We start from the raw sequence: 15,205 nt of genomic DNA on the forward strand, positions 1-15,205 counted from the left end.
ATAAATGCGACCGCCGCGTAAATATATTTCTATTCAGCACTAACGAACATTTTATTGATAACTTTCATCATCTTTCTTCACTGAGTACGCTACATTACCGGGAGGGGGGTAATTTCGAATATGGAAACTGACCCTTGCAACGTTTAACACCCGAACCCTCTCTAGTGAAGCTAGCCTAGCAGGACTCTTTGAGGAACTATCGGGCATTGTTTGGGAGATCGTTGCCCTTAGTGAGGTTAGAACTAGTGAGGCTCATACAGTGCTGACAAATGCCCACGCCCTCTACTAGAGGACTACCAGATAAGAAAAAAGAAGCACTTCGGAGTAGGATTCCTAATCCATAAGGACATAGCGGGCAACATTGACGAATTCTACAGCATTAATGAGAGGGTAGCAGTAGTTGTAATAAAGCTGAGTAGGAGGTATAGAATAAAGGTAGTACAAACCTATGCTACAGGGCTACCAGATAAGAAGCAGTTAGTAGGATTCCTAATCCATAAGGACATAGTGGGCAAAATTGATGGATTCTACAGCATTAATGAGAGGGTAGCAGTGGTCGTAATGAAGCTGAAGAGGAGGTCTAGAATAAAGGTAGTACAAACCTACGCTGCAAAATCTAGTCACGATGAAGAAATAGTTTTATGAAGATGCTGAATTAGCGATGCGAAAAGTGCAAACTCGGTATACTGTAGTCATAGGTGACCTCAATGAAAAAGTGGGGGAAAAGCAAGCTGGTGAACAAGCAATATGCAACTACAGCGTGGATTCTAGGAGCACTCAAGGAGACATGTTGGTAGAATTCACGGAAAGGAATAAACTGCAAATAATGAACACCTTCTTCAGGAAGCGTTGGAACAAAAAGTGGACCTGGGAAAACCCTTACGGTGAAATAAGAAATGAAATTGATTTCATACGTTCTGCCAATCCCAGCATAGTGCAGGATGTAGAAGTGTTAGGTAGGGTAAAGTGCAGTGATTATAGGTTAGTGAGGGCTAGGATTCACCTCAATTTGAAGAGAGAAAGGGTAAAATTGGTCAAGAACAAACAGGCCAACCTAGACGCAGTAAGCGTAAAAGCAGACCAATTCAGGTTAATTGGCACTTGCAAACAAATATGCAGCCCTACAACAGAGAGATGAAGATGACATAGAGGCAATGAATAAACCCGTAACTAGGCTGGCTTCAGAAGCAGCAACTGAAGTGGAGGTAAGGCACCAAAGCAACCAGTAGGCAAGGAAGAAAAAACAAAAGTGGAGAAGGGAAGGCAGAGAGGTTAACCAGTTTAGCTTAACCGGTTTGCTACCCTACACATGGGAGTGGGATGGGGGGGGGGATGAAAGATGGGGAAGGGAGAGAGCACATAGCACAGCACACATATCGTCAGTTAGAGTCCGCTACTCTTGCGTGGTACGTGATATCACTGTCACAGCCGCTTGTCCCATCCCGTCTCTTTCAAAAACCGAAGAAGTCCCTTCGTCGCCTTCAGCTGCGATGTCTTCTGTCGGCGGCATGTGCATGTGGAAATCGTTTCGAGGGACAATGGTCTGGTGTCAAGGTGCGCCAGAACGGATGCCAGGGACTGTCGTAAAACATTACAGTCAGGACAGTCGCTCAGAATGTGTTTCAGCTCTCCTTGCAAAGACGGGCATTGCAGAGGGCATTGTCGGCCATTCCAATGCAAAATGAGTAAGATTTCGTGAAAGCCACTCCTAGCCATAATCGATAAAGCAGAGTGGCCTCTCTTCGATGGAGTCCAGTTGGCATACAGAGATGCATCAAAGAGGGCAGGTGGTATTGATGGATCCTCCGGTTGGTCTGGCTGTTTGGTGTACACCATAGAGAGAGCGTGATCTCCTGTGCAAGCACTCGAAGTCTGCTAGCTGCGTCAGACCGTGAAAGTGGTATGACTTCTTGTGTGTCTTCGAGAGCTGCCCAAGCGGCATTATCAGCGTCTTCGTTTCCTATGGCGCCACAGTGACTTGGCAGCCACTGAAACGTCACGTGGTGTCCTTTCTCCTGTGATGTATGGAGTAGGCATCCAATATCGAATACAAGCTGTTCGAATGGCCCGCGACGCAAAGCTGATGGCACAGATTGTAGGGCTGCCTTTGAGTCACTGAAAATTCATCATTGTCGAGGTGGCTCCCGATTGATGAAACAAAGTGCAGTGCGAAGAGCAGCTAGTTCCGTAGATGTCAATGTTGTCGGGTGGCGAGTCCTAAAGCTGATGATAATAGCTCTTGCTGGGACAACCACAGCACCAGACAAATGCTGGATGTTTGTGGAGCCATCAGTATAAATATGTACACTGTCCACGTACCTCTCGTGCAGAAGCAGACAGTTGTTTCAGCACAGGCGACAACAACTCAGACTTTTTCCTGATTTCTGGTACACTGAGATGGAATGTGGGGCTGATAAGACACCAAGGGTGTGTCGATGGTTTAGATGCAGCGGTGAAGCCCGAGGGAAGTTTGTCATTGTACTTGACGATAGTTTTAGAGAATGATGCCTGGTGCCTGTCTGAAGGTAGTGTTGCAAGGTGGTGATAGGGGGGCACGTGCAAAATGTCTGATGTGCGTTCTCAGGGCTTCCATCGTAATGTGAGTTCGCATTGGATGGTCCCGAGTAATCGCAATAGTTGCTTCTGTTGACGTGCATCTGGGCAAACCAAGGCAACCTCTGAGTGCTTGAGGTTGTGCTGCCTGCAGAACACGAATATTTGTCTTGCAGGTGTTTAGTACAGGTAGACTATATCTTAAAAAACCGAGAAAGAAAGCTCTAGAACTGAGAGGAGACCTAATAAAGAAATGACAAAGAATGAGTGTCCAACTCAAGAGATCATGTAGAATTCGCCGAACTGTCAAAACTAATCAACAAGGAGAAAATAAGAGATATTCGAAGTTATAATGCAAGAAAGACTGAGGAAGCAGTAAAATATGGACAGCAGCTTGAAAAAAGTGAGAAGGAAACTAGGCATCGGATAAACCAAGCTGTATTCACTGAAAGATAGGCAGGGTGATAACAGAAATCTCGGAGATATTGTAAAAGCAGTGGAATTGTCGATTAAAAAAAAGATTATGATGTTTTACGTTCTAAACCACAATCTGGTTATGAGGCATGCCGTAGTGGGGGACTCATGAAATTTTGACTCCCTACCTGGGGTTTTTTAACGTGCACATTAACCTAAGTACACGGGCGTTTTCGCATTTCGCCCCCATCGAAATGCGGCCGCCGTGGCCCGGATTCGATCCTGCAACCTCGTTACGACCGGCATAGTTACATAGAGGTTTGACTGTATTGCATAACCTCACAAAGTTGACATAAGCAGTTCAGAGAACTTTTACAACTTTGAAGACATCTGTCACACTAGCATACAATGCACTAGTAAGATCTGCTGCCATGAAACGAAATGCCAGGCTTGCAAGACAGATGAGAGGCTGAAGATCTTTCACTAGTAACATTCGTGGAAACTGGGTTTCAGGCTCCACAGCCTCATGCTGCAGTGTATACGCTCAAACTATACAGAATCACTCTTATGGGCAGGCTACAACAGCTATGGAGGCAAGATCTGACATAGACATTTGCCAGAATTTCGAGTTGGTTGGAACAAAATGTGCGCAGCTTGCACTAGTGGTGCAAGGCTGGAGTCAACAGCGGAGCTTGTGATCTAGCTTTTACATGGCTTGCCCAAGTTGATTGTAGGTTTTGCGAGGTTATGCTAGGCTTTTCTAAGTTGTTGGTAGGCTTGGCTAAGCCGCTAGGTTTTGCGAGGTTATGGTAGGCTTGGCTAAGTTGTTTCTAGGTTTTGCAAGCTTATACTAGGTTTTGCTAAGTTGTTGTATACGATGCACTAGTAACCTCTGCTGCCATGAAACGAAGTGCCAGGCTTGCAAGACAGATGAGAAACTGAAGATCTTTCACTAGTAACATTCTTGGAAACTGGGTTTGAGAGTCCATAGCATCATGCTGCAGCGTACACGCTCAAACTAGACAATCACTCTCATGGGCAAGCTGTAACAGCTATGGAGATAAGATCTGAGATAGACATTTGCCAGAATTTCAAGTTTGTTGGAAAAAAAAAGTGTGAAGCTTGCACTAGTGGTGCAAGGCTGGAGTCAACAGCGGAGCTTGTGATCACCTCGCTTTTATGTGGCTTGTCCAAGTTGTTTGTAGGTTTTGCCAAGTTGTTGGTAGGCTTGGCTAAGTCATTTCTATGCTTTGCAAGGTTATGTAGGCTTGGCTAAGTTGTTTCTAGGCTTCCTAAGTTGTCTCAGCAGGCTTGACGATGGAAATTTTTGAGCAGTCACAGGCAGGATCGCTTTCTCAGCAATGTTGAGCGTTCAGGCACCGAGTTGACTCTTCGTTCCCTGGAATGAAACTCGGGATCCTCGACTCTGCATCGCCTCTTCCCAGCCGCAGCTTCAGCGCGGTGTTCCGGATCGGCTCGGCGGCGACTCATCGCTTCTCGCTTGGCACTTTTCCTGGCAAGCCGCCGCTTCTTCGGGCGTCGGGACTATCTTCAGTCTTCCCATGGCAGCAGCGCGTATGCATGGAGTAGGCAAGAGGTGTGTCGCTGCACTGGATATTCCGAGCTTTTACTCGCCTGCGACACCATGTGACATCAGGTTATGTGGCTCGGTGCTCTCGCAGGTGGTTGCTAGGCGACGCGAGGCGGCGCACAACTGGGCTGAGTTTGCTGGCAACGCTCCACGGCGTAGCTAAAGCTTAAACAGCTCCGCTGTTAAAACATAGGTACCAGTGCTAAACATAGGCTCATTCAAGCCCATATGAAGCACAATGGATCACAGCAACACACAGCATGGATTTCTTACTTGCGCTTAAAAGACAAATGAAAACAATCACACCTAGTTAAATGCTTTGGGCAGCAAATGAGTTAAGGGTGCCGAAAAGCCTGCATAAAATGTTTGACGCATAAGATGGAAATAAAATGGCACGCATGAGCAAAGTATTCATTCCAGCCAGCATTTATCCAGAAGAAAGGGTGCTGTAGAACTTGCAGAAGACACTTGGGTAAATTATTCTGCTTGATTGCCGAAAAATTAAGTTATGCTATCGTGCTAGTCCTTGCTAACCAGAGTAGCCCAAAAATTTGCTTTCATAAGTAAAGAGCTGAAGCTGTGAGCATAGCATCTTTATTTGGGCAAAGCTTGTAATTATGTACAGGAACAAACCATGGCTTCAACTTCTGTACTAGGCTTGATGTCTCAGTAATATGGCCGTCTTGGGTTATTCTGAAAAAGCAACAAAGCAAAACCAAGCATTATCAACCACTGTTTGTCAAAACAACTAAATCAGCCAGGACAAGAAAATAAAAATGGAAGTCTAGCTTGGCCTCTGCATACAGCGCGCTATTAAACAACCACACCGTAGCAACATAGGCAGCTTTGATGCATACAGTACAATCTCATTGACACGACTCTCGAAATGCCAAAAAAAAAAATCATATCACTCAAAATTCGTATCACCTAAAAAGCATTTTAAAAAATCAGGAAATGAATCCTTCAATGATGAATGTTGCCCGCAAGAAGCGTGCCAAGAATACTTTTTTTCGTTGCTTTCAGTATTGAGTATAAAGTTTCTGGCTAAATGCCTTTGGCCAACCCTGGATGACAGGCAGCAAGCATCATTTGTTGGCTTAGAGCAGGAACACAGGGCGAGGAAGAAGTTTGGCACGTGACTTGCTTGCTTTGAAAGCACCGTCAGAAGACAGACCAATCTGGCTACAGTGGTGTGCCACACGTGGTGTAAATCAAATGAAATGTGCACCTATGATTCACATAAGATCAACGCTGTCTGTAGAAAATTTCAAACTAAGCCATAGGTGGCTTGAGCTAAAGCCCACTTCCAGTTTCCATCTTATTGCTGAAAAACTTCCAGAAAAAGATTTTTTTCTCTTAGTTGATTACGTTTACTCTCAATGTGTCTTGCATTACATTTAGATAAAAAATAAACATTTATTACGGGTATTTATATGTGCCGTCATTAAAGGGTTAAAGCAACTAAATGCAAGCACGCATTAACCCTTTGAGGGTCAGTGACGTAAATATACGGCGCCGCAAACAAGTCCGAAAATGGTCGATGCCGTATATTTACGGTGCAGTCTCTATATTTAAAAATCGCGCCCATTTCCTAACTTTTTCTTTTCTGTCATGTGCTGCCACTGGGGAATACAGGGAATTTTTTTCATGCGCCTCCCTCTCTCGGTTTGCATTCCATGGTTTGTTTTAGCGCCAGTTCGCTCCCACCCATGCATCGGAGCGCGCGTGGGCGAGTGGCAGTTCGAGTTTTGTTTTCGTGGGTGGTTTCATCTTCTTGCGCTTGCAAAACTGGTGCCTATCTTGTTACTAATCGCTCAAAGGGCGGCCGCCTCTTTCTCGCTCGTTCAGTGCTCACAGGGGTGCGCACAGGAAGGATGCCGCCGAGCATGCCTTTCCGCCGCTTTTTTTTTTTTTTTGACACTCGCATGAACTAATTGCCTCTGGTTGGCGATAAGATGAAGATTAGCGGAAGATTGTCACACGTTTTGCTTTTTTGACGGGCACACAACCATTCAGTTTTCTTGAGTGTGCGCACCTACGCAGTTCGATTATGCCATGGATGTACATATTAGATATTAGTGTATGAGCAGGAATATTTGAGTCTTGCGAAGTATTCTCGTGAGCGCATTTTCAAGGCCTTGAACTATGTGTATAAAAAGGCATCAAACATTTCATTCTTTAAGTTTATATCCTTTTTTTATTGTTGTTATTCATGAATGAAGAGTACATATGTCCCAATGCAAAATATCTTTTTCTCACTTTACGGTCACCCTAGAAAAATTGCGGTGAATCTTTTTCAAAATAAGTCCCTAAGAAGAATGGAAATCTGCAATAAAAAAAAACAATCCTGGGTGGTCGCATATGTAAAAAAAAATCGACCCTCAAAGGGTTAACATTCTTTATTTGAGCTGGAAGAGATCTCGGATGTCTTTCTGCTTTATTTATTTGCAGCATTTTTCGATTGCATAAGAATGGTCGCAGGTGCTGTCACTGACCTCGTCCACGCTATTAGGATACCTAGTTGTGTAGGCAAGGATCGTGAAGCGTTGCATACTGGCCAATTTCCTCAAGTTAGCTTCACCACAATAGTAATGTTCTGCGGTGAAGCATACTCAAAGTATTATCATGGTACATATTATGCTGAAGCCTGACAAGAGAGAGAAAGATAAACTTTATTGAAAGAATAATCAGAGTTTTTGTGGGTGACACCCTGAAGAATTGTGCTCAACGTCGATGTAGCAAGTTCTAGCTCCTTGCCTAAGCCCAAGCAATTCTTCAACTCTTCATCCATTTTCTCAGAATTTCTATCTTTGCTTAGAAGGAAAGGGAAGCAGTTGAAGCAATGAGTTTGCTTACGCATGCATTAAAGAACATTGGCCACGCCGCCAATACCAAGACAGCTTGAGTGGCAATAAGGAGACAGAGCATGCACACCCAAGCACACACATACGCACAAATCAAAAGCTACTTTTACTTTTTATTTTTGGGAAGGGGTGGAGGAATATACACATAGGCAGGGCGCAGGTGAGGTGGAATGACGCGGTCGCCCTGACACTATGAATGCGAAGAGCACATCAGCGCAGCCTATCAGGAGCTCAACCAGCTCTGCCGGTCTGAAAACAGCCCATGCCTCGCACCAGCAGTATGTGGTGGCGCCTCGCACCTTGCCAAGCCAGTTTGAGACAGTCGGGGCCTTGTTGGCGAGTTGGTTGCTCATATCATCCACCGCGGTGCAAAAAGCAATTCACAACACACGAAATTTAGCATGCTGTAATGAATGTGAGCTTGAACTTTTTATATTTGTATCTGCCGTGATCGCATCGTTGAGATTCTACGGTATGCACTCGCACGCACACATGCACATTCATGTGACAGTAACTTGAACAGTGGGTCATAAAGGAGCACAATTTTTTTAACATGCATTACATTATGTCAGTTCACTTGGGCAACACACAGCAAACTTTAATATGAATTCACTGAAACAAGACACCAGTTTAGTCAAACATCAGAACGGTGCAAAAAACAACACAGGCACCATTCTTTAGGGGCCCTGAAACAGTTTGGCCAAAATTTGTAGACGCTAAGGGTACAGCCAGTGGCGTAGTATAGAGGAGGGCCGAGAGGCCGTGGGCCCTGGGTGACAGTTGGGGGGGAGGGCGTGTCATATATGTCTGAAGACCCTCTCATTCCTTCGGCTTCACTGGGCGTAAATGGTAAATAACGCTACAGTAACCAGCAGCCCGTGCTCATGTACCCAATGTACCAGTTGTGTAGTGCGGCAGAATTGTCGACTGGAGCTTCAACACACTACGTAATAATTGCACAAATGTGCAGGCTTAGACATTTAATTCGCTAAGTGGTCACTAAACTACTCCCCTTAGCGGAATCTTTCGTGTACTCATGCGGTGTACTCATGCTCGGAGCCGACGTCGCTGAGCATACAGTATGGGGATATGGCTCTTGGGTCCCTCTTCCGTTCAGTCCACGCTGTCTTAAAATATGATATCTTAAATAATTTAGCAAATAAATTAGCAATTATAGAGGAAACATAATTCAGGAATTGAGGACTCAATGTCACATTATTAACTCAGAAAACATCTCTAAACAAAATCGTTTAGGGTGCAAGAGCCTGCAGTACTTTGGCACTGAGGGCAGTATGGCAGTACCGAAAGAAATATGAAATAGTGCACCAGTGATGTCAATCTCTCTGTTCTCTCCATTGTGAGTGCAAACCAACATTAGCGCAAGCTTTCACTGGCACGGGCTTCATTGTGGCCTCCTCTTTTTCAAGTGAAGCTCGCATTGGCTCACATGTGGTGTTGTCGTGGTCACGCAAAGAAAGAAAGCCTAGTTACTCCCAGAGTGTAGCAGCTGTGGGAAAGGGCAGTTTGACGAGTTGACAGCTGTGCCGGCACCAGAGTGCGAGTGCGATTCCACAACCAATCAGAGCCGGAAAAGGGCAGGAAACGGGCAGGAAAGGAATTTGCGTGCTACGCCAGCTTCGTTTCCCTTCAGTTAAGTCTCGGAAAATGAAAAGCACAGCCACACGTTGTGTGTTCCCCCGAGGAACAGGCAGTGTCCGATAAGACGAGCAGCAGCGTGAAATTTCCTGCGAAAGCGCTCGCTGTCGGTGTGCCGATTCAGCCATTAGAGCCGCTCGAGCCCAGGCAAAGCAACAGCAACGAGAAGAAAATCCTGAGTTGAGGTAGCAGGAGGCTGAAGCAATCCAGCACCGTTACCTGTGGGCATAGAGTTTCTAAATAAATACCCTAGAGGGAAATGTGGCGCTAGTGTCTATGGGGTTTCTCATGAGCGTTGCCTCAACCTACATGGGAATGATGGGAAGTACAGGCTTCGGATTGACTTCGGTCTTTAGACTAGTGGCGTTTGCTTCTGGCGCAGTAAACAAAGCTATACTCAAATATTATCGCGTAAAATCTTATTCTATTTCTGCAGTATGTTATGTAATGTACAACACGCTACCTAAACTTTGTATGAATTTGAGATGGAAGCATGGTTTACTATGGTTTGTCACCAGGAGACACCAGGGTATCCATACTTGTGCGATTCTGTTCCCAATTTAACGCCAAAGAATAATTATTTATTCATTTTTGCAACAGCAAAACAACCGTGCATGTACTTATATAAAAATACTCACCAAGTATTTCTGGAAATAAAAATGTTGTATTGTGACAAAGCGTTGCGCCCGTGAGCGGAATGCTAAAAGTGTCGTCTGCTACGACGCCTGCTTGCTGCAAACGCGAGACTTTTCTCGCAGATGACAGGCACTTGCAAACTCTCTTGCTCTTTCGAAAAGGTTGCGTCGGCTGTCACGATTGCTGAACGTCTTCAAGTACTTTTAAGCACATCTGCTGCAGTGCTAGCTAGGACGCTAGTGGCGTCCTACGAGTATGCTTCATCATATTTTATATTGGCGTACCGCTTCCGAAGCGTTACAGCGTGGCTTTGCGGGTACCCATTGTGCGACACTAGACTACAGCTCGGAAGCAGCTATCTTTCCTACCACAAGTAAGTTTGTGTTCTCAAAGTCCTAAAACACGCATGTCAATGAGCACATAAACGAGCACATAATGAAGCCCTCAATAAAATTTGATTTTCAAGCCACTAGAAGTACAACTGTATATGTCTTGTATCAGTAGTGCCTTCTTTGTCCCATTCTGAAGTTTCATAAAGAACGTAACGCTACAGTGTCAACCTAACACACTTAACCAACCAAGGTCCAAACGCTCAAAACATGTTCTTTCAACGTTTATGATGCCGCCGCTTTCTCGTCACGGCTTCGACGCCACACCGCGACACAAGCATCGTCCCAGTCGCTGGCCCAGCGCGCTATCACCACTCCGAGCAACATAACAAAGGCAGAGAGCTTTGCGTTGCACTGTCCCACTGCAGGTTATAGCAATTGCGCTGGAGCGAAACCAAAACTGCCAGAAAAATACTTGTAGACTAGTTCGCCAGTCAATAGAATGCCAATCCGAAGCCTGTACTTCCCATCATTCCCATGATGGTTGAACGATCGCGGCACCAGATTTGCCTCTAGGTATACTAATATGAAACTCTATGCCTGTGGGTTACTTAACCGTGACGAAGGACAAGCTTCACTTACTCCCATTTTTCGGCAGAGAAAGGGCTGGTCAATTTATTTATTTTTTTTTCATAGTGACACCAGAAATCGACACATAGCGTACTCTATTCTGTTTCCAACCTTGTGGCGGTACCGCAGCTTGGATAGTGACGTCTGCCAATAGCAGCACATAAAGAAAGGCTTAATGGCTCATAATGAAGAGAACTCGTAATTGTCATAGCATTGATGCCCTCACAGCAGGGAAGCAGGTCACATTTTCTGATGATCATTTTCTGTTGCCACTTGTAGAGAGAGAATGTAGCAAGTACTAGTCAACACATGTTACTATTACCCGTATTACTGGACTTATTTTTTGTGCAAGAGAGCAGAAGTACTTGAGAAAGGGTCAAGATAACCAGCGCAGTAGGCACAGATAAAAGCCATACCAAAGGGTTTGGACGGAACCTGTAGGCCAGCATCATTCGCTTCCGGTAAGCCTCGTACTCGTCATCACTAGCCTTGACATCATCAGGTCGACCCTGACCCAGACCAGCATTTTCAACAGGCTGCAGGCCCCTGCACAGTCCACAAGTAACATGCTCAATATACAGAGAGAAAACAGAATACAAAGAACTGCACAGACGCTAAGCTTCCAACAGGGGGTGCCTAAAACCAAGCGCCCGGCAATCAACTTCTTCCTCGGAGTAACAAAAACAGATCTCAAAGACAATGATGATGATGTTATAGATTGTATGAGCCAGAAGCAATTACAGAGTGGAAACATATCATAGCCGCCATTTTTGGGGCATCACTTATTCTTAATGAACACGACCAATAGTAAACAAGAAACCTTCCCATGTCAAGCACTTCTGATGGGATGAAATGTGAGAACAGGGATACAAAGGAAAGCAAAGAGAAACAGGTCAAATGTAATAGAAGTCATGAGTAAGCATAACTAGCTTTGGCACCACATAGAAAATATACATTGCTGCTGCTTTCAATTCACAACAAACAAGAATAAACTCAACTCAGAATATAACAGCAAATGCATAATAGTTTACATAGCAGTGCAGCCCCAAATAATATCGGCATACTGTTGTGTCAGTGCGTGAAGTAAAGGAACTGAGCGCAATCCACTCACAATTAATACTAGCTATGACAACAGATAGAGCCAATTACTACATTGTACAATGAAGGCATAAGAACCAACAATATGATGAAATATGGTTAAAGCAACACAATTTGTAATAATTTTTTAAAAAATAATTCTAAGGAGACTGCATTGTATACAACTTCACAGGTAGGTCACAGTAGTCATTCCCCCCTGCGCTGCTGCGCACAGCTTTTCTGTAGTAAGCAAGTGACGTATTCACTCAAAACCAACGGAGGGCAAAATTCCTGTTGCTTCTGAGTGCTACTCCCTGGAGTTTAAGAAAGTTAAAAAAGAGCATGCGGAGCACAACTCCTCAGTGTGTCACGACATGCAGGAGTCAGTAAAGTCAAACTTTGCTAAAACAGTCACATGCAACATAGAAATACCTTCATTATAGCCAATGTTTACTATAAGCATGTATTTTTGTTTCACGCTGATATCAGCAAGTCATATTTTAGCTTTACTTCATTATATGAGATAATTCAATGTATCCAGGTTTATTAAATTGAGGCTAGACTGTACTTCAAACAGTGATGCTGTAGTGAACGTGTTGTTAAAAGGACATTGACTAGAAACACTAAATCAGTTTAGATTGACCATACACGGTTTCAAATCTCCACTTTGATTAATTTCATGATAATAGATTGATTACTAGAAAAGAAAGTGAAGGCCAAAGCATCACTTTCAAAATCTTGCGCCCGAACCTCAGCTCCGGAACGCTGTTGTGGCGTCACAAATTTCAAAGTATTTTTCCGCATATTGGCCATTGTGGCTTAGTAAAGGAACCTGAACCTTGCCAAGTTCAGTCTATGCCTCTTTTAGAATACAATGACGCTCATCTTCAATGATGAAACATTAACTAGGCCCTAGCAGAGACCATCAAAATTTATTACATCATGGCAAGCAGGTAAGGAAATTTCGAGGCAGCGTTGCCTTTAGTTTTAATCTCTTTTCTGCCTTATAATTGCTCCTCTCACGGTAGGGGTGGCTGTTTTAGTGTTGTAGAAGGATAATTTAACCGTAGAGCTCAAATAATTTTTTCTCTTTACTGTCCCTTTAAGTAACAGCAGATTGCTGCCCAGCTTTCTCGTCATAGCTCGCTTCTAGGAAAGTTGAGACAGTACATACTTGTTGACGGGTGCGACGATGCCTCCACCATCAGCACCCAGTCCCTGGCCTTCAGTCCATCCCAACTTCTGGAGCATCTGGTACCCAACATTCTCCTCGGTCAGTTTGAACTCTTTGTAGTCGGAGAGATCAGGTGTGCGGCCTTCCTTTAGTGCATCATACTTCTCCATGAACTTCTCCAACTCTTCGGGTGGCAGGAAGTCGCCAATGTGGTGCTTGCCCTTGCCCAACAGCGTCAGCTCATCAGCCCAGGCTGCAGTGGAATTAACCCCACAAATGAGTTTATTGAATTTACATGACTGTAACATGCATGCAATCTTCCTGCTCAAAAAATAGAACAATGCAATATGCAGCCCAGGTCTTGTTTATGGAAATTTATTCTGCTGTGTGTACAAGCCGCGCACAAGCACAATGCATTTCTGCACACACATCCCTGCTCAAGTGAAATTTTTCATATGGGCCTGCACCTTTCTGCACTGATGGCATATTCTATCCAAGCAAAAGAAAAAGCACAATGTGCACATCGGAACTTTCTCTCCAAACAGCTAATCCTGAGCCGCAACCAAGTCATTTGAGTCCAGCTACTAAATATACAAGGACCAACACACCGTATGCAAGGCCACATTGAAGTGCTCGCCCTTGCAAACACACTGCATGCTACGTTTTCCCATGCAACTAATTTTCTATGTAGGAGAGGTTTAATCCCAATGAAGTTAAGTGTGTGATTAGTAGCGCCATTTCTGTTTCATACAATAATTCTAGAGCACTTATCAACAAAATTGCTACAGCTACTTCATGTAACAACACTGCATTCTACAATCTATATTTTTGACTTCATGAAATACAGCGGAATCTCAATAAATGGAAATCCCTTAAACGGAACTGGTGGGAAGCCCCAGTATGTTACCTCAGTTCTGTGGAGAGGTGGCACACGTGCTGTGGGCTTATTGTATCCAGCATCACATTAACGTATCCTGTGTGCAAAGCTAAAATGCTCAATTTCCGCTTTACATGACATTATGGTGGCTGGCAGTGCAACGGATCTTGGCCTTCGGGTCGGGTTTGTCCGAAAGACGATCTGTGGGAGCGGGAAGTTCTTTAATGCGAAATAACCACTGTATGGCTTTTGTAGTTGAAACAAATGAAACTCTGCTATAACCAAATTAGCAGTTTCAATTAGCCAACCAACATGAATTAAAATATTTCAAATTACCATAACTTCGCTGTATCATCCAAGGAGGACAAAAAAGGCAAGGGGGTGGGGGGGAGGAAAGGTCCACGAGCATCATAATTGTCTCACCTTCTAGTGAACACCTACACTCAAAATTTTACAACAGTTACCATGCTGAATTTCCCTCCGTTTTCGAATGAAACATGACAGTTTGGATCACCACAAAAAATGAATCGCCACAAAAAGCTGCTGTGCAAAATTCAAGGTGGCATCCTCACCAGTTTATCCCTTTTAGTGTACATCCTTTCCAGCCTTATCAAGCTTCTGCTCTTGAGGCAGACACCTTGGTGTTAAGTTTACAGGAGTTTGATCTAGCAATGCAGGATTATTTCCTACAACAGACAACCCAGGTACGTCTCACACCTCTAGTCTTTTCCATCTCCATGGCTCGCTTCTTGTGCTCCCAGGTGCCACCATCTGTCTCCTCATCCGAGTCGTACTCGTACTTCACTTTACCAGCACGAGCACGCGCCTCATCGGCTCGTTTCTTGGCCTGCATCATCTCGAACAGGGCTCGCATCTGCGTCGAACACAAAAGAGCCAAGGTCAAGAGATTGCTCAATACAGTCATAGAAGCATCAAAGTGAATTGTGGTTGCTCATAAAGTGAGTGACACAATACCTTTGTTATTTCTTTTTTTCTTGCACATGCTAAAGCATTTTTATGACTACCCAACAAAACAACCCGTCCCTCCATCACGTAAGACAATCGCTTTCAAGATAGGGCCTGCAGCAGTAAGTGGATTCACCTTCGTGCTGCCTCTCGCTTTAACACGAACTAAGCGGCGAGAACACAGTGTGCACGAAGCTATCAGCACTCAATGCAGTGTCCCCATTGCAGATTGCTTTCAAGATAGGACCCATGTGGCCGTGTCAAACGCCGCCGCCGCCACAGTAAGGTTGATAATAGTTCAACGCAGATGGATAAGGCACTAAAGAGTGATAACGGCTTATAATGATCAGAACGCCATCAGCACCCCTGATGCCATCACATCCATGGATAGTTTGCTTGCATCATTTCACTTAACATTGCTCTCTGCAGCAGTTTGTG

General features: G+C 44.4%; 1 protein-coding gene across 2 annotated transcripts in view; it reads right to left on the minus strand.

The window, feature by feature from the left end:
- Positions 1 to 5,136: 5,136 nt before the first annotated feature.
- The window catches only part of LOC135905461 (SURP and G-patch domain-containing protein 1-like), a 37,898-nt gene continuing 27,829 nt past the window's right edge, over positions 5,137 to 15,205 (minus strand). For both annotated transcript variants that reach the window (XM_065436410.2, XM_065436409.2), the window contains exons 9-12: positions 14,519 to 14,675; positions 12,925 to 13,177; positions 11,090 to 11,219; positions 5,137 to 5,251 (exon numbers count right to left, since the gene is read on the minus strand). In XM_065436410.2, the coding sequence (XP_065292482.1) occupies positions 5,225 to 5,251; positions 11,090 to 11,219; positions 12,925 to 13,177; positions 14,519 to 14,675 (567 nt within the window). In that variant the 3' untranslated portion in view covers positions 5,137 to 5,224. The remainder of the gene's footprint in view (positions 5,252 to 11,089; positions 11,220 to 12,924; positions 13,178 to 14,518; positions 14,676 to 15,205) is intronic.

This window comes from Dermacentor albipictus, chromosome 1, assembly GCF_038994185.2.
Source record: "Dermacentor albipictus isolate Rhodes 1998 colony chromosome 1, USDA_Dalb.pri_finalv2, whole genome shotgun sequence".
Taxonomy (NCBI): domain Eukaryota; kingdom Metazoa; phylum Arthropoda; class Arachnida; order Ixodida; family Ixodidae; genus Dermacentor; species Dermacentor albipictus.